Source organism: Buteo buteo, chromosome 3 (genome assembly GCF_964188355.1).
Source record: "Buteo buteo chromosome 3, bButBut1.hap1.1, whole genome shotgun sequence".
Lineage (NCBI taxonomy): Eukaryota > Metazoa > Chordata > Aves > Accipitriformes > Accipitridae > Buteo > Buteo buteo.
Genome location: NC_134173.1, coordinates 41,106,370 through 41,129,629, shown reverse-complemented (window position 1 = coordinate 41,129,629; position 23,260 = coordinate 41,106,370). Strand labels below are relative to the sequence as shown.

Below are 23,260 nucleotides of genomic sequence, written 5' to 3'. Positions count from 1 at the left end.
ACTGCATAACATTCCCACATAATGAGGAAATGGGAGATAAAGAAATTTTTTAAAAGGGAGTTCTGCCTAGTGGATGGAATTGTAGAAATAAAGATATGCGTGACCTCCAAGGTGTCTTGGAAGAGCAAAAGTACTGATTATCAACAGTACAAATTCAAAAAGTCAAAATGTAGGAAAATTCTGGAATTAGCATTGGCCATGCAATTTTATTTCAGCCCTCTTCTGTATGGATTATGATGGTGATGTCTTAGTTACATGATAGGCCCCTATATTTTCTACGGTCGCCAGCCTCTCATAGTTCATGACATGGATGCTGGTCATTGAATGGACAGCTATTCAGTTTCTGTTTGCCTGTTTGCAAAGTTATGTTCACTGAGATCTGCTAAAGAAAGTGCATAAAATGAGCTGCTATTATTTAGAACCTTCTGAGCATGTATGAACAGCTATTTACGTCACAAAATTTGTACAAGCTTTAAAGGATAAAGCAAAAGGCATGCCCCTGATATGAAGGTCACCTCTCTTCTAAAGTGAAGTCCCCTCTTTAACGTATGAGAACACTGGACTCTTCAAAGCTTCAAAGCCCATTAAATGTTCAAACATAAAAAAGCAACGTATCTTGCCTAATCTTGTCTTCATAAACAGATTATTTGTTTTGGCAAAAAAAAAAAAATGTTTTGATCTGAGGCAGATACTCAGTATGGAAGATGTCAGCCTGAATGGCTTAAAGTAGAAGGAATGAACAAAAGCATTTACATGGAAATGGAGGGTCAAGCTGACACCATAATCTGTAAAGAACAAATCATTTCTATGGAAGTCCATAATCCAGGGAGCAAGTGTAGAAGCAGAGCTCCAGTTCATCTGACAATTTGCAGATGCTGAAAAAGAGCACAAGTACGGTAGCTATCTGAACCTATTTACTGTTGAATTGCATTGCTGCAAAGACCCTTAAAGTGTCAATTCAATGTTCTGTTATTGGCAGTGATAAAGTGATACGAGTTGTTCCTGAGAGCGAGAGGGAAACGCAGATCCTGAGGGCTGCATTTAACAGGCTTCAGGTGAGTTTGATTTTCATCTTCTTTTTCTGATCTTTGTTGAAGACTGTAGTGGGTTAACTGGCATGCCTTTCACTTGGCACTTTACTTCAAGGTATTTTATACTCTGGAAAGCAGCCTTTGCCCATTAAATTCCTGATTTCCCAATAAAATAGCATAGGAATTAGATTCATCATGCCTGACAATTGTAACAAGAAACATTTACTGCCTTAAAATAATATAGGTGCCATGCTTGCAAATTTGCTTTTTTTGCTCTTCCACTTCTTGCTAGCATACATAGTTGCATGCTTCATTATCTGGCTGATGGTTTTATTTAAAACACTGAGTTAATTCAAGATGTGAACACACACAGGAATAGGAAAAAGGAAGTGGCTTCAGTTTGAGAATCGCTCTGGCAGAATAATTTTGTAAGGCAGTTGAGAGAGTGTCTACGAGACTCACTAGCAAGCCAAAAACTTTCTTCCCTGGCCTTTTCCTGCAGATATAAATGAAAAGCAGTGGTGTCACTGTAGAAGTGCAGCACAAGAGCACTCTGCAGCGTGCTGCTTTGCCGGCACACGTAACGAAGGCACAGGCAGTCTTTCCACAGCAGTGTGGCCCATTACCTCAGCGGAGGATGGGGAGTACGTGTAAGCCAGGTCTCTGGCCCCTGTGACGGCGTCGAAAGGACTGCACCATGCACATGTGCTGCCCTCAGGCGCTGGGGGAGGGACAAGCCTCATATTGTCTCCAAAGCACAGCCTAACTAGAGCAGAACCAGGGAAGCAACAACATGATTGCTGTAGAGTTTGTTCCAGGAGTTGAACACGAGTCCCAGGCTCTGCGTCTTCCCCTGTGTTAGCTCATACTCTGCTTGAGCCTGGTGGGCAACAGTTGACTTCTCCCTGTACCTATGAAGGTAAAGAGGTTTGATGGGCAGCCTTACAGGCAGTATGGGCACAAGCTAAAGTCATTTGGCACAGCAAACTCAAGCCTTCACTTGTGTCTGGCTGAAAAAGCTGCATGGGCATAGACAAAGGAACACGTTGGTAACTTTGGCAGTCCTGTGACGTACAGTTTTGGGTCACAGCAGAACACCAGTGGTACCAAAGTGATGGGAGCATGGGCAAAACCTGTGGGCTGCTCACTGCCTTCAACTCCAGCAAACTATTAGGCAGTCTGCGATGTATCTCTGTCTCCATTGTCGAAACCTCATGTAAATGATTGTGTTCTCACTGAGGCAAAGAATGAAGGTGCATGTAATTTTCTAGTCCATAGTTAACATCTGGGATACAAGTAAATCAAATCTCAGTCTGCATACCAAATCAAACAAAATTAAGATCTTAGAAGAGTTCTTGCACCCTCCTGAGAAGCATTCCATCTTTCAGTTACGATGAAGTTTTCTTGCTACTGTTTTTTAAGGAAGTGGACAGAGCTACCTTAGGTACCTCAGCCCAGGAGAAGGCTTACTGCTGCGAATGGTCCAGCAGTCAAGACACTGATGCCTTACTAGCTTTAAGTAGGAAGGCTGAGGCTGTCTTCATTATCTCTGTGTTTCTTAACGATATGTTCAGTTAGTTCCCCACTCAAGATGCTGTCTTTTGTAAATCCCATTCTCAAGACATCCAACCTGCGCACATGTTGCATGAGGAATTCCGATGTTCAGCAGAGGCAGTGTCGCAATGCTATGTATTATAGTACTTTGTACTGTAATGCCCAACTCTCCTAAAGACTATTGTCTTATATTTGTTTCTGCAGTGCTTACTAAGGACCTGACCCTTAAAGGTGAATGTTACTGTAATACCCCAAAAAGGATAATTGTTTTACTCCCAATTAGGAAAAAAAAGCTAACCATAAACCCAAGAAATACATGTGGAAGCTGGTTTTTGCATTAATTTCTTCCCCCTGGATGTTGGAACATAAAGAGGGAGCACATGTGTTTTTTCCTTTCTCCTCATGTTGCAAACCCTGCAAAGCAAATGGGTTACTCACCTTCCTGCAACTGTTTCTCATTACAGAGCTCCCTTAGGCTCTCAGAAAGAGATTCCTTCACCCAACTCCATCAAAGCGGGAGCAGTAGAAACCTGAATAAATAATTGCATGCTATAACTCTGAGAGCAGGATAATAAAAGTTTGGCAAACTGCATCGGAATCTGACTAGTTAATTAGAAAGTGATTGATTCTGATGAGGTAGTAAGCTGAGGAGGTTGAAGGGAAGACTGAAAAAAGAGAGAGAGTTTTGACACCCATTTTCATGAAAACAGGCTGGGTTTCACTGCATTTCAGGTCTTACAGCGCTTCCATCTGCAGCTGCTTCACTGCCCATCTACATTGGGTCAGACAGAGACACCTGGGGGGCTAACAAGTAATGGATATGTTTAACATTTACTTATCATTATCTTTAAAAAAAAATTAAAATCTCAAGTTACTCACTTATGAAGGGGTGGATCAACAATGACACTTCTTAGAAGTGCCAAGTACTCACAATACCAGCAAAAGTCAGTAGTGGCTGCAAGTCATCAACCCCTCTGAAGAACCATGTATTTAGAGTTGTGCAATTTTTTAAGTCTCCATGTCAGTCTCCCCTGCTCTTCCCTCATGCCCAGACTTCCAGAGTTGGAAACTTAACTGACAGTGGGCTGACTTACATTCAATTTTTTAAACATGAGTCTTCAAGCACAATGCTGATGATGTGCTCAGGAGAAAATAGAAGACAGTGCAACAAAAAAACCCCAATAGTGCAAAATAAGCCACAAACAAAGCCCAGATACAGTCCTGTTGCTGTCTTAACACAGTATGCCTGAGAAACAACAGAGATATGAATGGAGGGTCAGCAGATATACAAGTGCTGCACTTTGGATTTTTAGAGTCACAAAACCAGAATTGGTTGAAGACACATCTCCTTAGAATCCATTTTGGTTTGAGCAGTAAATTAATACCAACCTGTCATATTACTCACATGTTCTGTTCCTCAAGGGAAAAATAAAGCTGGAACCAAGATCCTTTCACAACACAACAGTTTTGTACTTAAATAACCATCAAATAGCATCAATTTCACTTTTTTTTTCAGAGAAAGTATTTCGGGATGAACTGCAAGTAGTTGGTCTATTGAAGAATGCTAATGTTTTATTTAAAGCCATTTGAAGACTTCAACCTGAGTTATCATATGGCCTGGTATTATTCTCCACCACTGTCAGTATTAGAAGGACAAGAAAAGCCAGTGAAGATAAAAGTTACATCACTTTCGTTCTCGAAGTGAGAAGGATACCTGCTCTTGGGTTTAGATTCAGACATATGTTTCTCTACCCTGGCAAGTTGGTCTATTAGAGAGGAGGTATATTTCAAAGGTACCAAAAGTTATGCTCTCTAGTGATATCCGGATTAGTCCCCATTAGTCAACCCAAAGAAATACAGAAATTGCAGTGCAAAAGTTAAGTTTGGGGAGCCCAGTTTGCCCCAATGTGTGATCCATGCACAACTTAAATGTATTGAATAAATTGCCAGGACAGGGCAAACGCAGAGTAGATTCTGCACAAACGGATCGTTTTCTTCTTGCAGGATTTCCTTGCATACGACAGACCATCTATGCTGGCAAGGGAAAGAGAAAACAATCCCTTCTGTCCCAGGCTCCCTCCTCACTGTGTCTGGTGGAGGGAGCTTTAGGATAGACTCATGGTGTGCTGCGTTTATTCCAGCCATTTCCTTCTGCCTTTAAAATCTACATTTGTAAGGCGGAGTCACTTAGCCTGTGCCTCTGGCCTGTCTTTCATAATCCAAAGAATTAAAAGGAAAGCTCATTTCTCAAATGAGTATATCCTTCTGAAGGGCTTTATCACAAAGAAGGCTGAGAAAATTGTCGTGATGGTACAATACAAAGCAGTGTTAGGCAGAGAATAGAGTAAATGCAAAGATACCCCTTCTTATTGCCCACTGATTTGGACAAAGGGAAAACAATCAGGAAGAAAATAAAGGGGCACTGGAAGGAGTGGCAATGTTTCACACATTTTGTTTTGTCTGCCTGTTTCTTAATGACTGTCCTTACCACTGATATTTCCTGAGTCGATTTTGTCATTTACAGTCTGCTTTAGCTGCTTTCTTTCAGAAAGAAACACCAGGGCAGTGGGAAGGAAGCGGGGAGAGCTTTGCCTTCTGCCACACTAAAGCCAGTGCTATAGAAGTCAGCAGGTTGCAAGGGCCATCCCTTTCAAGGATGAGACGTTTACAGAAACCTACACTGGGACATCCTTGAAGGATCATCCTGGAACTGGCTGTGTCTTGATGTATTTGAAGTTCTCTTAGAATATGCCCCCAGTAATTAACTTGGGCAGTAGCAGCAGCCTAGCCACAGCATAAGCAACAAAACTCGCAGAAGAAGTTGGATGACTACTCAGGGGCTTTAGTCCACATGGAAACCTTCTGATCTCGGGACTGCTCTTCTACCAATACCTGAGCTGTAAGGTTAACTCATACACTTTTAGAGAAGGTGTAGTCCCTTTAGACTTTTTAAACTTGGCATCTGGAGCTCCTTAGGAGGGACATTTGCCCCTTTTTTTTTAAGAAAAAAAGAAGTCCGTATAATGCTTAGTGTAATAAACCCCTGAAACCTGCCTGAAGTGTATAGGCTGTGCTACAGTACAAATGCCATTGCCTACACTGAGTGAATAATGGATAATGAATGTTTCATTCCACACATTTAACTTCTGGTTCATGAATTGCCCAAAGGCAAATCACATTAGTCATAATCACTTGCTGAGTAATTTCCACAAATTAGTTTTGGTCTGTAGCTCCATTGCCCACAGTGCTTTGTTATTAATCATTATTATAAATTGATTCCTTCATTGGCTGGTTCTATTAACTTGCAGGTGACAAAATATTGCTTTTTGCCCTGATGGGGTGAACATAGCGTGTAGACCTGCACTGCCAGTAAAAATAGCCACCCCTGCAGATTAAAATTTGTCTGCTGTGAGTTCTGTAAAGTTGTTTAAACTTGTTACTCAACCAATAAACTCATCCACAGTAACAAAGCAAAAATGAAGCCTAAATGTACTGAGTCCAGTCAGCCACCATCCCAGCCTGCAAAGCAGCAGGAGGTGGCTCTGACCCCGACCGCTCTTGCCCCAGCCAGGCAGAGCAGGGTCCCCTGCGCTCCCCCTGCCAGCCCCCCCACTCTAGGACCACGGTACCACCATCTCTCCAGAGCAAGTTCTCAGAAAGCTCTTACACACTGTGCACTGCCGTGTATGCAACTGTTTCTTAGGGCAGTATGTGTCTGAGGTCATAAGAAATGAGGCAGGTGGGGAACAGAGAGTCGTGCTCTTTTTCAAAGCAGGAGATGCCAGTTTCTGGTTTTCACTAAGTGACAAAGGTAGTAGCAGCTGGGAGATGCCATCAGTATGTATACAGCAGGATGTATCTCTTGTCTCCAGCATGTTCCTACATCAAGTTTCTTTCAGTTCTGTGGCAAAACAAATAAGAACCTGGTAACTGCTTCCCACCAGCAGCACCACCCCACACCCTTGAACACCTTTTGAACAGTCCCTGTGCCAAAGACCACTGGAGCAGATACGACGGTGAGTATGACAGGGAGAAATGATGGTGGAGCTCCTTCTCCGACTTTCACGTAAGATGAAAAGTGTGTTGCATAGCAGTGTTAAGGAACATTTTCATATGGTTCTGATAGACTAAAATGCAGCAAATTCTTTAGCAATTCAAGTACAAATTTATGGAGTTATTTAGTTTTCTAGCTATAGATCACTCTCACAGTCTTTGGATTGGCTGCTGCTCTAATGCAGTCACAGGCATCGACCTTAATTTTGAGATGTTCCGCTGCAGTCTTTGCTTTCATAAATACTATCTCTTTTTATAGGTATGGTACAAATCTTTCTTCCTGACCCAGTGTTTAAGACCAGAAATACCTTTTTGCAGGTTCACTGTTCCACACTAATAATTTGCAAATTATTACAGTAATCAACAAATGAAAGAGAAATATTTAGGATGATAGTACCACAGTGACCTGAGTATTACAGAACTGCCCACTCTGTGTCCCCTAGGGCTCCTCTTGTCCATCTGTTGTCCCTCTGCCTCATATAACTCTCCAATGATTGGCTATTGTCTCCTGCTCTTTCTTGTTTAGGAGACAATTTGAGGAGCCTGTTGCTTATATATGAACCCTTTCATGGTTTTAAGTTGGTTGGACCTGACTGACAGAAACAAATGTCACATTCCCAAGTGCTTTGCAAAGAAACCGGGATTTGCTCAGGTCCTCAGACCCAGCAGATTCTGTTTATCTGCTCTGGAATTTTCCTTTGTAAGCATTATTTTTGAAGCACTACTTCATTGGAGCCTTGACTGATAACTTCTACTCCATCAGTGGTCTACAAGCACTTCTATCGCATACGCCTTACTGGGACCAGGGCTGTTTGTATAGGTAGCAAAGAAGCTACTGCTCTGTGAACATTGCTGGCATAATAGAGTTAGACCACTCATTCTTCAGTAGCTTTTACAAAAGAAATTCCTGGACACAGCCAGGCACTTCTTTAACTTTGGGAGGAGCCAGCGTAGCAAGCCTTGAAGCCACAGCTCCATTCCCTTTTGTTTGTTTTCTAGCCCCTACAGCAGCTGCTTATCCATTGTAATCCCTGAATTGATCCTGTCATCGCAGTTCAGGGAATCAGAAAAATATCTCATAGGGGAAAAGGATCACTTGGCTATAAATCTGGTAGTTTACAGCTCCCTGGGCAAATGCTGAAAAAAAGCTTCAGAGAACAAAAGCCCATCTGAAAATTCAGCAAGAAAGCCTGTCAGCTCAAATGGAGCTATTCCTACTTTGTGGAAGGAAAGAATTAGCTCAGTAGACAGGGCTCTGTGCGTTTTACTTTGCATGTACAGCAAGTATATCTACATAGCCAGATGCTTTAGTCATCAGTCCAGATTTTACCATAACTCATAGTTAGGATTCCAGTCAGATATGCATAGAATGTTTCACGTACACAGGGAACATCAAGTGACAACAGAGGTTATTCATCAATATATCAGAGTATGTGTCTGTAAACCACTTGCCAGGCCCAAAAGGAAAATGTTGTTCCAGGCAAACTTTAGTAGGAAGATGCAAGATAGAACGGGAGAGCCCAGGTAGTGAGTGTATTGTTCTCACAACATGCAGAAAGCCTGGACTTTCTGAGATGGGAGGAATCTGCTTCCTCTTTTACTGGTGAGGAAGCCTGAGTCTGAGCTCAACAAAGTCATCAGCACAGCCCCACTGGGAGTAGGATCAGACTCAGGGGTCACTATTCTGTTTCTCATGCAGTGCAGCAACAACTACAAAATAAAACAAGCCATAAATAGTTTAATAAGAAAGAAAATAGGGGTTTGGTTGGTTTTTTTTAACAAGTCTGTTAAAGACTGTTTCACGTCTTTCAAATATACTTAGCCCAGTGGCATCTGTACTTGTAAGAACGGATATTCAATTACCATATAATTGTGTATGAGTTTTTCCTCAGTGACTCTCTTGAGGAATAGCCTACAAGTTCTTTTCTGCACTGTAGAGCCCAGTGTAAAATTATACCAGTGTAACTGGAGTGGCAAGATCATTACTCTGTTATAGTTCCATAAAGATCTGCAAAACTCAAAACTTCAAGCTGTGCATTGTTCGCATTCTGTTCCTGCTAGTGTTACGGCTGCTGCAATCCCGTGAATCAATCCCAATTTATTGGTACAATTATTCTTACCAGCCTCACTGAAAAGCAAATAAATACTGAAAAGTTAGAGCCAATTAAATGTCTAGTGTGCTCAATCAGAAACTTAAATTACTTTGCACCAGCAACTAGGACTACCTTTTAAGTCCTTCTAGAAAGCACGAGGAATCCCACACTTAATTGCCACTGGACCATTTTGCTGCACATAAAGGGCAGCTGAAGGAGATCTGCAGTCAGGACTGTCAATTAAGTTCCTTAATTGGCAGGAGCAAGTGAGGATGAAATCAGTCCTGATCCTGAAAATACTTGCAAGGGTGAAGACATTAGAGAGCAGCAGTTCTACTCTCCCCAGGTGAACTACAGCACAGCTATAATTATCCACCAGTGTCAGAGTCAACAGGAGTCATTCTTCCTTCATTCTTTCTTTGCAAAGGTACCAACAGAAGCCTAAAATTCTGTTGTGCACTACGTATGTGTGTGCGAGGGGTGTTTGTGTACATAGATATAGGTGTCTATGTTTCTTGTGTGTTACATGATGAAGCCTCTGATAGTCAGACCTCTGACAGCATCAGTGAGACTAGAGCAGTTTCTACTTCTATTCCCTACCTTCTGCTATCAGATTTCTAATTGGAAACATGAGTTTCAGGACTGGTTAGGGTGTTTATGTGTCTATACACGAGCACATGGATGTAAATGGAAAACCCATACATCCTGAGAGAGCCCACAATAGGCTGATAGAGCCCATGAGCAAAGAGCATCGCTGCTTGCACTACTGACTGCACATTCCTTTATACAGGAGGCTCAGAAATGCCAAGCCATTTCAACTGATGGCATCATAACAATAATTATGTTCTGAACTATACAGTTGACAGCATTTCTCAAAGAAAGCTGTTGATGGTGATGTTAAGGACAAGGCCAGCTTTGGCACATGTATTGCTGTATACAACTCAGTAAGTATAAAAACTGGAATTTCTAGGTCATAAAGCATAACAAAATTACTGTCTTCATGGGGTGTAACACAGATAAATCATACAAACAATTTTGTCCAGATACTAAATGTAAATTATGGCAGATTTATTCTAGTTATTTTCAATGACAAGCATCAGTCATCTCTTTTGATCAATACACGATCACAGACCTGATGAGAGCGCTAAGCATCTTCTTTTCAGGCTAAATGGAAGAAGAAATTAAACACTTGTTTACGAAAGGATAGTGAGGAACAACTGGAGGCTACTGCCTGAGAATGTGACTTTAATTACAAAGTATGAGCCAGACTAGGCCCTGTGGTCTAAAGAAGCTGGGGATTTCTTTCAGTGACTTGAATGAAAAAAAGGACTGTGGGATTTATGCAGCCATGAGTGTGTTCCTGGGGAAAAGCAAAGAGACTCCTTTCTTCTCGGGCTCCCTTTCCACAGGCACAGAATGAGCTGGAGGAAAACCTGGAACTAGTGAAGAAAAAAACTCCCTGCTCTGGTTTCTGTCTTGGCCGGGCAACAGAGCTGTATGTACACCATTTGTGATATGTAGGATTATACCAATGAAATGTTTATATTCTTGGAAAATTATTTGCATCATTTTTAATTTTGGAAGAAATTCTGAATTCTCTTAGCTCAGCACCCAAATCTTTTAAAAATATTTGTCCCTTTTCCTTGTGCTGACTTTTCATCACCATACTGACCAGAAGCTAGAGACAAGACTAGTGAGTTCAGGGTTGCTGTAGCTTGGAAGGTGTCCAGGTAAGAGCTGATACATTTATACTCTTGAGCTGTCTTTAACACCTCAGTTTAAAGAGAAACTGCCTACAAGGAAACCCAAAGAGTGCTGGCTTTCCTAAGCACAAGTTGAATCCCAGGGACTTGCATGGGTGAGGTTGAAAAAAGAATGTTCAGTTAAAAAAGAATACTTACTATGTAGTCACAATTAATAATCTCTTATACCTTCTTTGTTAGATAAAGCAATAATGTGTTTAAATCCTCTGGGAAAGGGAGCTGTCTGTATGCTTTTACATACCATTTCTTCTCATAGAAGGCAAGTCAGGATGCTTGTGCCTCCAGTGAGACTTTGGGAAAGAGCATTTGCTGGGCATCTGTGGAGCCACCACTGTCCCTGAGAACAGGTACCCGCAGTCACACCTTGCAGCAGCAGGTGCCAAGTAATTAGTCTCCAGGTCCCAAGTCTGAGCCTACGGAAAAATCCTGCCTGGGCTCTGCTTATTGTCCAGAGGCTTAAAACATCCCAAGATCCTCTAAAGGCAACCTGCTGCCTGACAGATAGGGAAAGATGTGCAAAGGAGAGAGTTCTGCAAAGGAGATGAGAATGTTTAGGTTTGCAGACATACTCTAAAGCATCTCTCTTTTCCTCTAGCCTCAAGATACCAGGTGAATTTTGAGGTTCAAATATTTGGCTGTGTGTTCAGAGGGTTCTGTAGGATTTCTGCATCTGTTCGTTTTGTAGCTGGAGAATCTTCCCCCCCACCTAGCAAATCCCACCACCCACAAGTAAATGTCTTTCGGCACTGACTGGTACACCGTCCATAATACTATTTAATAGCTAATGTGTAATGTGTGGGGATAACAACACCCCATCACAGATAGTAAAGAGGATAAGAGAAAATTAATATCACTACCACTTGCTAGCCAGCGGAGCCCAGCATGGAAATCCAAGGCATGCTTGCTAGAGGAATGATGCTGAAAGAAGAGTGATGGCTCCGATGGAGCCCTCAGTATCCATGGGAGATGCAGTGATGAAGTCTCCTAAAGTTGACAGTGAGTAAGGGATAGTTGGACTTGTTCAGTCCAAACATGCCAGCTGTGAAATTCATCTTCTGTTTGTCAGCTTTCATGCGCTGTTTCCATGTCACGCCAAGGACAAGCTGAAAGTTGTAATATAAATAAGATGTCTGTTGGAGAAATGTGTTTCCTGTTACATGTTTTGTAAAGCAAATTCAAGTCAGCAATTGAAGTGGTGCCCTGGACAGCATAGGTAACATCTCCCAGATGAGCACTGAATGCTTTGTTTACATTGCAAAGGATGAGAAGTGGGAGTCAAATGAAACCAAACTACCCAAATAGGGAATTGAGCTGAATTTGCATTCTAAAAATGGGATTTTTTTTGTCTCACTTCCAGGACAATGCCAGCAATGAAATACTGCATTTTTGCCAGAAAAGGATAGTGCTGTACAATATGCCACTGATTCATTAGTTAAAAGAAGATTGCTTCTGCTTTTGTTACTCCTTTGCAGCCAGTAATGTGAGGTACAATTAGAATACCTCAGAGATTAGAAAGCTCGGTGGTGTTGTAACCAATAGTGTGAATATTGGTTGGTTTATCCCCTCCACGATGATGGAGAAATGCACCAAAATTAATCCTTAGTAACTATAAAGAGCAGCAACAAGCTTCAGGTGTATCTCAATTTTTTTATTTTTTTTTTCATTTTTGTAACTTCTCTTTCCAGTTTTGTGTGCTTAGATATTGCACTTCGCCAGGAGACATTTCACTTCAGTTGCTCTTAGCTTGTGTGTAACAATTTGTTGTTATTTTTATAAAGATGGCTCAAGCTGAGCTGATTGGTACACTGTTACTCCAAGAGCAACAAATGTACCTTCTGTGACCTGTGTTTTTAGGGATAAATCTTAAAAGTCAAATACACGTTTCTAATTAACCATGTGTGAAATCAACCATGTTGAATTAGGGGGAAATTTCACTGGATGCCTATAATTAATCAAAATATGAAAGATAGATAAACTAACAAACATAAGGTGTTAGCGCAGTGAGAGGATCTTTATTTATAAGCAGCATTTAGCACCATTTAATTCATGAGTTTGGTTTCTACTGACCATCTGTCATAGCTGCTGTCAGCTTCACAGGCCTTGTGAACTTTGCCAGTCCCGGTGTTAGACTTCAAAAGATGCTGTGCCCACTCACCACTATCACACAGATCCATAGACCATATTGTGGCAGCATGAAACAAAGAGTGGTTTTGGCAGGAATAGAAAAGGCTGCCCCTGTGTTTCAGTTTTTCTCCTTACAAAGTAGCAGGCATTTAATTGGATTAACTGAACTGAAGTTGCTACTGTTTGAAGAAGTGGCATCAAGTTCAGCATCAGATGCCTTCTTGGTAATCGGAATATTCTTATTTGGGGCCATTTGAGAAATGGTGGGAACTAAACCCCTGTTGTCTTCTCAAACAAGGTTCATATCAAGGTGAAATGCATTAGATATTTCCAAAATCACTTGTATGGCATAGAAGTCAGGAGCTTTTAAAATATAGGTTATAAAAACCTTAGCAACCTGGAAAGCAAGTAAGGCAAGGGACACTCATGAGCTCTGTCCATGACTTTTATCAATGCAGCCTGGCACAGCTGATTGCAGTAGACTTCAAAAGATGTTTATCAAGTATTAATTCTTTTTAAATTCTCTTTAAGAAATGTGGGGACATGGTAGTCCCTATCAATTCCCCTCTTTGTATTCAGCTCACAAACATAACATATTTTTAAGGCCTGTGGAACTTGACATGTATATTTGTCACATTGACACAGAGGCTGTTGTTGAAACTCCTTTCCATAGTCTCCTGTGACTACCCAGGAGCTCTGGGAAGAGGTTTGTTAACTTGTGTTCTCGCCACTGTCCTCACACTGGCAGAGGAGGAACTGTTCTCACCTCTGTTGGAGAGTATGTGCATCTGTTGTTGGTGCTGTTGGTAGTACAAAACCATTTTGCTACCAGGTGCAGAACACTGAGTTTCAAATCCCTGTTGCTTTCTTGAAAATTCATGTTCTGGGCTAAAGTTCCAAGTGTATTTCAGATTTGGCAACAAAAGAAAGTAAAAATGGACAAGAAGCATCCCTTAGGTGTGTGCAGATATAGATATCACATTAATAATGTGGTATCATTTAGAAGCTATTGTTTTTTACAAGTTTGTAATCATTTTATTATCTTAATCCTGTTATTTTGGTGTCTCATGTAAAATCATTGGGTAGATCACAGCTTCCTTCATAGTATTGGTGACGTTCTGTTACTGAACTCTGATCTGCTTATTGTCAAGATAAAAACTTGGGTACGCTTTGCAAACAACACTGGTATATGCTATGTTTTCTACCTCTCTTTAGCATTCTTTTCTTTTGCTGCCTTAGTGAACATAGAACATACCTTGTGAAATAAAAGACTCACGGATTCCATAGGAGCTAATAAATAGGGAATATATCGTAGTCTGATGAGGCGCTTGAAGTTGGAGGTAGCTTTTGTTTCGAGCTGTTTCAGGAAGCACATTCCTGAGACCCTTCTCTCTTCCCATTGGCAAATCTCCCATGAGAGTTGTGGTAAGCTGGATGCAATCATTCCTCAAAATCTTCTCCATTAGCATAGAGCTGGACCAGCCAATAGAGTTTTATTATCTATACCATGCCTAGAGTGCTTGCCTACATAGCTTCAAGCGTCCCATCTCCTGGATTTCCCCACCTACACTGAATGCATATGAATTACAGGTTGGTTCCTGCACTACAGGTGGACCTGTGGCAGCCCAGCAGCCCCTTCCACATCGTTGAAGGTATGGTCACCGACGTGCGAGTACCCCAGAACACGTCCCGAAGTCTGCTGCCCTACCTCCAGCAAGCAAACATCCAGTACATGTAAGCCTGTGCTTCGCTTTTCTCTGCCTCGCTCCGGAGATCTGGCCTCCAAGGCAGGTCTGCATCTGCCACACCAAGTGCACTTGAAAAATACGTTCCACATCATAGCAATTAGACTGGCAGACAGCTAGACATTGCCAAGAAAACAACCATTTTAATGGGAGAACAGAAAATCTCCCACAGGCAGGCAGTTTTAATTAAATGTCCTCCTTTGGAGTCAAGCTGAAGTGTTTTCAATGTATATGAAATCATATCTGTTAAGGGAGGGATGGTAATTACTAATTCTACAGCCTGCTTTGCCTCTGTATTTAACAGGAGCTAGGTTTGTTTACAAGTGTGCTGCAAACACAGAGGCAAGCCTTCCTCATGAATTATAAAGGAATGTACTAGTTCTCTTTTATAACTTTCCATTCCTCGTGACCCAACGCAAGTCAAACAGAACAAATACAAGCTAAGGATCACATATCATTTATAGCGTTCCTTAAAAGCATTCAAGACAGAGTATACTTATCATTTCATATTTATCAATATGATATACTAGACAAGAATAATGTTGTTGTCGTTAAAGCCTTTTCAGTGAGATGCCTAAGTGTCTGAATAATCAACTGATGAGTTATTTGAATTCTGAAACTTTTGCTGAATAAAGCCCTACGTGAGGCTATTTATACTTACTTCTCAGTCAGAAAAGGATGGCACAAATCAAATTGTGTATTATATGTACTCTTATCAAAATTCCATTCTTATTATAACAATGGTCTCTTATTAATTTTTCGTTCTAAAAATACAAAAACAAACATAAGGAAATTAATTACGCAGGCCCGGTGGCTGAAGTTCAGAGTGACTTTCATGTGGGTTCAACGCTGCTTCAGTTTTGTTTGTGTTTAAAAATGAGATTGGGATTTCTGTAATTGTTTTCCTGTGCTTATACAAAAAATATCCCCTAATTACTGTGCCCCAGCAGTTGTATTCACGTCTGCTGCCGTTCCTGCTCACAGTAATCACCTTTAATGAAATGACAGAAGGCCATTTTATATGTGTTATAAACACTCCCTGTACTTGAAGAACTTTACTTACTTTGCAGAGCAGAGTGTGCAAGGGCAAGAACTGCAGGGGTGAAGGCTTTCTGCAGTTTACCTGAAACAACGTGTTACAAATACTAGGACAACATTACATTAATTTTCCACAGGGAAAATTTCCTCTTTGGCATTTGACACACAAGTTGTGTGCACTTAGAAGGAAGCTGGGCAGCATTTTGTCAGCTCCAGACTGTTTCTTTGCTCTCGCTCTTCATCTCCTCACTGCCCGTTTTGGACTCCTTGTCCGCTGGGTCCCAGCCATCAGAAGCAAAACCCTGCAAAGCCTCAGACGAACATGCGCTTTGTCCTGACAAGCCTCCTGACATCTGTAACTCCACAAGAGCCGGCAGGACTCGCCACGAGAGCAGCAACAGCTATAGTCGGGAAGCGGCAGGAGCGGGGCAGCTGGGCACAGCCGTGCCCACGGTGCAGCTGGGCTGGGGACCACAGCCCTGAGCTGAAGCGCGGCTCCACAGCCCAGGGGCTGAGGTGCTGGGCAAGGTTTCATGCAGACCCTTTTCTCATGGCTGTTTTTCACAATATTTTTGTTTTATTTCATTTTTGAGGCACCATTTGCAACTATTGCTACATCCCTTTTGGAACTGGAAAATCTGAGGCAAACACCATGTAAAACTTCAGCCGGACAGAGTGATGCTTGCCTAAATTATGACAAATTTCTAAAGACAGGAAGCATTAAGCAGCCCTAATAATGAGCAAGGTGACTAGCCCTTGCCTATAAGACAGGCTTATCTGTCCCAGTGTTTGACTTTATGATGAGAAGACGGTCACGAAAACAAGCTAGGCATCAGATAAACTCTTACTGCACCAAATTGCCTCAGTCGTAAGTTCTCTGACAACCAAGCCACTTAGGTTATATTCAGACCTCAGGGACTTAAGAGCCTTTGTGTTATAAGCACACAGAGTACACAGTCTTTTAAGCATAAAGAAAGATTATCAAAGCTCATTTGGAGTAGAGACACATAAACAATCAGGAGTTGTGAAATTAAATTTATTATTGTAAAAGTGAACAAAGAGAACTTGATCCTGGTAGGTACTTACACTAATCAGAATTCAGCAAAGCAGGCAAGTATTTTTTAACATATCAGATGTCCTAATGACTTGACTAAAACCACTGCTTTAATCTAACTACAGGCTTAAATGCTTTACAGTACTGGTCTTGGAGTGTACAGCAATTTGCAAGTCAAGACTATAAGCCCTTAGTTTGCTTAATGAAAACTGCTGGTGTAGAACAATGTAATTCCTAATTATACAATTACTTCACTAATACATTTGAAGATGAGGATAACCTTTACTTTGATATCATATGTAGATAGACCTATTATCTTTGAGGTATCTGCTGCACAGTTGAGTTAGGATTAGAGTAAATGCAGTTTCTTTCCATCTTTTTCCAATCATTGCAGCTAATGCAATGATTCAAAAGGTTGCATGTGACCATCGTTTTACAGGAATGATGAATTAGTGGTATGGTGATTACACATTGCCATGCTTTAGGAGAAGGTGGTATACAAGGATGACTCTCAGTTTTACAGTGACATTGTTACTGATGTCAGTGACAATATTACCAGCTCCTGCCATGGTGTGATGGAAAGAGCATAGATGCTCCAACTTCTTCAATGTAATTCTTTTTAGATGTTTTCTGTATTATATTTTTATATTCGTATCATTATTTGGTTTTGCCATAAAACAGGAAACTTTTAAGCTTATAGCACTGTTTCTGCATTTTGCTCTTACTGCAAAGAACCTCTCACTTTTTATGCAAGCATATTTAATTTTCACTTAGTATTGTTTCATGTTTTTCCTGACTTATTTTAAAATAATTGGCAACAACTGTTGCAGAGTAGATCATGTAAACAACAAACCACACAAGATTTTTTGTTTTTTTGTTGTTTGTTATGTTTCAGACAGAAAGATAATGCCACCAAGTTCTTCATTTTTTTGCTTTGCCTCTACAACTTGTAGGTATAAGTAAAGTTCCACGCTGGTACAATAACTCCCAAGAGAAAGTATGTGCATGTTTTTCTAAGCCTAAAAGGAGATATTTTTTTTATGGTTTTGAAATCAGTTTTTGAAGATCCATGATCATGTAGTATAACTGGATTATAAAAGAAGACAGCAAATGCTACTCCATAAACACGTGAAAGTGGCTTCTTCACATTGGCTACCTTATTTACATCATTCTGTTTTATTCACTTAACAAGCTCATTGTGTTTTTTGAAGGCACTGTTACATTTCAAAGCAGCTGGAGTATTTATCTGGCAGCATATATTCAAATAAGCCTGAAGCACTCTATTGTCAAGAAATAACATCGGGATGGTTTAACTCCTGCTATACTACTTCTAAATGTGATTGTTGTTCTGCTTTAGCTTGTGTGTTCTATCAGTTTTTCAGCAATACTGCTGTCTTTTTTTACCTAGGATTCTCATATCAGACCTACAGAAAGCAATAGAAAACCAAACTGGGCTGAGGTCATATAGGAATCGAAGGTCCCTCTCTGCGTATAACTACGAAGTGTATCACTCCCTGGAAGAAGTACGTGAAAATTCATATTGTTCCTCTTATCTGCTACACTGTTGTTTTTAATAAGGCTAATATTTCACTCTCTGTACAAGTTACCTGTTCATCTTCAACACTGTTCTGAATGTTTCTTCTTCAAAAATAGACACCTTCTTGAAAACACATATTTTTTAATATTTATATTCAAGGCTTATCTTTACATGTAACTATTTTTGACAGCTTCTGAGTTTTGTTTTTAAAGTAGGCCTTTTACTCTGATGGAATAAGAGATTTCAGTGAGTGATTAGTCTCACTGAGTCACTTAAGTAAGCAACGTGAGCAAATGCTTAAGTATTTGCACAAGAGGCCCAAAGACTTAAAAACACTTAGATACAAATTTATGTATAAGGGATACTATCCTGGATGATAATGGGGTAAATAATTTCTGCTGATTTCGGTGTGCTCACATACATGGTTTCAAACTGCACCAAAACAAAGTCACGAGGTTGAGCGTGGAGGGTGACCTCAATAAGATCTGGTGCCTGTGAAAAAAATATTGCAGGTAGCATTCAGTCCTGCAGGTCAATCTGTTCGCCATTCTGTATCCTGACAGGCAGATTGAGAGACCTTCTTTCTTCATTCCATTAATATTTAGTGGGAATGGCAGATTAGCCCCATCCCCAGATTTTCGATGGCCAACATTAAAATGGGAAAAAAAATCCCATGTGACTGAAGGCTGCATCCAGCCACTGCCAATAGAGCTATGAGAGCCCAATGATGATTAAAGTGTGAAAACAAACCAACCGAAAAAAAAAAAAGCATAAAAAGTAAAAACTACAGGAAAATCCAAAAACATAAAGAGGACCGAGAGCTGAGATTAATAAATGTGTTACAGTTGCTTCCCATGAAATACAAAGATTGAAGCGACAATTTTATTTCTGTATTTGCAGATCCAGGGTTGGATGCATCATCTGAATAAAACTCATTCAGATCTTGTTCACATGTTCTCTGTTGGAACATCCTATGAAGGCAGACCACTGTTTGTACTCAAGGTAAAGATTAAATAGTCACTAATCAGACTAAAATCTGGAATTGGGGACAGACACTTTGTTACTTATGTTATAGCATGTACACTGGAGACTCAGGTTAACAGTGTTTCCTAAGGATGAGTTTCTAAGATCTAAGTATCTCTCTCAATGTCATCTTTAATGAAGAAAAAAAATAAAAAGCTGGAAAACTAAAAGCCAAATCCTGTTTACTTGGATTGGATATGCATGGAGATAGATTACTGGACAAGTTCAATTAGCAGGATTTGGATTTAAGGGAATTGGAAAGTTTTGTGTTTACAGACAACTTGGAAAGCAGTTGTGCTGGAGAGGGGCCCCAGAGGACTCTCGAGTCCTTCTCAGCACGTGCCACATATGCTTCCTCCTTAGCTACTGACAAAATTCCAGGGCTGTGCACTCTCAACTCACATTATTAGGACCACAAATTAGAGGGTGTCGGCAAGATGCAAAAAAAATTTTACTTTTATTGTACTTTCTTTTCACCTGCTGTTGCAGAGTTCTGAAAATTTGATTCTGCATCAGGCTATTCATGTAGCATTGTTTTTCCTCACCCTGCTCCATGTGATATTTAAGGATATCATTCCTCATAAAAGAGAAATTGACAGATCTCACTTTTCCTGTAATTTTTTTCCCATAGGTCAGCTTCATTATCTTGGCATACCTGTGTATCATCTTGGCCGTACCTTTGAAAACAATAAATTCATGTTCCTTTATATGAGGAAATTCAAAATGGTTTAGTGTTTCTAACATTCTAGTATTTTCTCATTATTGTGTTTCACTAATGTCATGAGACCTATTGATATTTCTATGAATATTCACACTTCAAGTTAGGTAAAAGATCACGGCCCTACAAGAAAGCTGTCTGGATAGACTGTGGGATACATGCAAGAGAGTGGATTGGCCCTGCCTTTTGCCAGTGGTTTGTGAAAGAAGTAAGTGTTTAACTATTTACAGTCATGCGGTTCCTTCAGTTCAATAAACATTGAGTTTTTGCTATAACTGATCTAACATATTATTAATAAGAAAAATAACTAGCTATTATACCGCTTTTTTTATTTTTTATTTGTAGAACACTTAAGTGCTTGATAAACGAAGCTGGCAGTGACAGCCAGACACAGCTAGGCACAGGACAAAAATATGCTGGCACATACTGGCAGAGGTATGAAGTAGGATTTTATTCCAAGACCTAAAAATGTGAAGATTGTAGTTCTGGTAACGGTCCAGGTAAATCAGTGCCAGTGTGTACTGCCTCACATCAGTTCAGCAATATCTTTGCTTTAAGGACTTAGATTAAGACATTTCTCTTGTGTGTAATTCCATAGGAATAGTAAGCCAATATCATGGAATCTTAGAATAGAATCATAGAATCATTCAGGTTGGAAAAGACCCTTAAGATCAACAGTTGGACCCAAAGTCCAACTGTTAACCTCACACTACCAAGTCCACCACTAAACCATGTCCCTAAGCACCACGTCTACATGTCTTTCGAATACCTCCAGGGATGGTGACTCAACCACTTCCCTGGGCAGCCTGTTCCAATGCTTGATAACTCTTTTGGTGAAGAAATGTTTCCTAATATCCAATCTAAACCTCCCCTGGTGCAACTTGAGGCCATTTCCTCTCGTCCTTTCACTTGTTACTTGGGAGAAGAGACCAACACCCACCTTGCTACAACCTTCTTTCAGGTAGTTGTAGAGAGTGATAAAGTCTCCCCTCAGCCTCCCTATTGTCACCATCATTAGATGATCAAAACACTCCCTAACATATAGCGCTACCCCCCTGCCTCTCCTTCCTTGCCTATCCCTTCGGAAGAGTTTATGGCCATCCGTTGCAGCACTCCTGTTGTGCGAGTCATCCCACCATGTTTCCATGATGGCAACCATATCATAGTTTTCCTGCTGCACAATGGCTTCCAGCTCCTCCTGTTTGTTGCCTATGCTGCGTGCACTGGTGTAGATGCACTTCAGCTGGGCTACTGATCCTGCCACCGTTTTGTGCGGGAGAAGCCCTGATTCCTACATGACCATTCTCAGGCACTTCTGTGTTTTCTAACACATCAATAACCCTTGTGTCTTTGCTGCCGCATGGGCCTCCATCCCTTACCTCCATTGAGACAGCAGACCAAAGGACCTCGCTAGCACACCATTCCTCAAACACTGGCATGCTGCCCCCAGGCTTGTCTCTAGACAAGTGTGTTCACCCAGGGCGAACTTGGTTTTATCCCTTCCCCCCTTCAAATCTAGTTTAAAGCTCTTTCACTGAGCCCTACTAACTCCTGTGCAAAGATCCTTTTCCCCCTTTGAGACAGGTGTACCCTGTCTGTTGCCAGCAGGCCTGGTGTCGTGTAAATTGACCCACGATCAAAAAAACCAAAATTCTGCTGGTGACAACAGGCTCAGAGCCAGGTATTGATCTGGTGGCTCTTCTTCATGGACAGATTTCACCCAAAATGATAGACTTCATATTCTCTGAATATCAAGTGGTTCCTCCAATGTTTCTCTGATCCTATCTTACTAGATTTATACTCCCTTTATCTTTGATATCTAGGGTTTAGCCTTCATATCCATCCATTTGCCACTTCTCCAGTACCTCTTTTTTTTTTTTTTTATATCAGCATTTAATCTCTTCTACTTTGGGATTCATTTCAGATGCATGATGTGTTTGCAGGATTTTGACATTTCCCCTTAGCCAACAAACTTTTGTTCAAGATGGGATATTACCTGCACAGTGGAGACTACTTTGCAATGCAATTTACAGAAGTCAAAGAAGGCTTAAAAAAATCCAACGCATATGCTTTGAGTATTTTGCATACCATTTTTTTCACAAAATAAGGGGTGCAACTTTTTTTTTGCAAGTGTCTTCCTATAAACACACAATTTTCTCACTTCTCTTCCACCCCATCACTGTGGAATTCTACAATGTATTAATACCTCCTCTGATTTAAAGGATCTGCCTTTGATTTTCTGGGATCTCTCAACTCAGCAGAAAGATCCTGGCCCTATAAGTCCCTTCATGAGAGTAAACTTCTGCATCATCAACACCCTAATGCGTTAGCTGAGATGATCATATAAGCATGTGTGGCCTTCCCTCAGAAGTCACAGCAGTATATAAGGCAAGTACAGAAATAATGGGGCCACTACAACTTGGGTGAGCCCGTCAGCATGGCTGCAGATGCATGGATAGGCTAAAAGATCCAGGAGCTGATCAGTGTGCAATGATGGTGTGTCTTCTTATTAGGACTTCTGTTAGTGTAAAGATGAACAAACTTGCAACTATTTCTGAGCAGCTTTCCTACGCAGGAGAACACACTACAGTAAGGAAGGAGGATGTTTGGGACAGACAGGCACTGGTGGGAAAGCCTATTTCTCAAGTACATCTTCCTCACCAAGGTTTTCCCGTAAAGCACTATACAATGTGGCAGCAAGGTAAAAATCACAAGGTTTCTCTGTAGCGCTTATGGCAGAATATAGGCTGTGTATGTGTATATAAAAACCTTCTGGTTGTTACCTGAGATCCTTGGAGAGTAGCTTGCTAGTAAGACTGTTTCGCTAACTATGTAAAAGCATTTTCCTAGATTAAAGAATGTTTCTGTGGAGTTCCTTGAGACTACAAGAATGTAGCACCTTTGTGTGCCCATCTCAGTCGTGCATTGCCTTTGTTCACAAATGACATATATTTTCTTCTTTCCTTAGAGCAGTATTTCAACCCAGCATTAAAGCAAAAAGCATCAGGATAAGAATACATTATGCTCACAGTCTCCATCATTATATTAAAAATGACTGGGAGAGGAGGAGAGACAAGATGATTAGATTGTTTGGTTTAGGATATAGCTTTTCTCATTAAATGAATTAGACATTTTTAGCAAGAACTCTAGGAAAACTGAAGGCCTCTCCATGCTTCAAACTCTGCAATTCTCTTTTGCTGGCAAACTCCTCCCTTAAGCACCTCTGCAGCCCAGCAGCCCACTTTCCATCCTCCTTGGCGCTTACAGGCAGTTCTGAGAAAGGGCAGTCAGCTTGGAAACAGATTTTTCCTGGCATGTTTGTTGACTCTAAGGAATAGCACCACAAGCCCATTGATTTAAGGCAAGCAAAAAGAAATGCTGGATTTATGTGATGTTAGCTTCTTTTCTAGCAGGAACAGCATATGCGCATCCCTTTACTGTGCAGGCAGCCTGAAATATTTTATCGAGCTTTCACTTCACCCTGTGATCTCTGTCACTTGTTTTTATTGAGGTATCCATACTCCTGT

The 23,260-nt window shown here is 40.8% G+C and overlaps 1 protein-coding gene across 2 annotated transcripts in view; it reads left to right on the top strand.

Moving 5' to 3' along the window:
* Nucleotides 1-23,260, top strand: part of CPA6 (carboxypeptidase A6) — an 85,399-nt gene that overhangs the window by 37,693 nt on the left and 24,446 nt on the right. Inside the window, exons 2-6 of one of the 2 annotated variants that reach the window (XM_075024342.1) lie at nucleotides 980-1,055; nucleotides 14,228-14,352; nucleotides 17,864-17,978; nucleotides 18,893-18,994; nucleotides 19,837-19,941. In XM_075024342.1, coding sequence (XP_074880443.1) covers nucleotides 980-1,055; nucleotides 14,228-14,352; nucleotides 17,864-17,978; nucleotides 18,893-18,994; nucleotides 19,837-19,941 — 523 coding nt within the window. The remainder of the gene's footprint in view (nucleotides 1-979; nucleotides 1,056-14,227; nucleotides 14,353-17,863; nucleotides 17,979-18,892; nucleotides 18,995-19,836; nucleotides 19,942-23,260) is intronic. The other variant, XM_075024343.1, reaches the window with a different exon arrangement.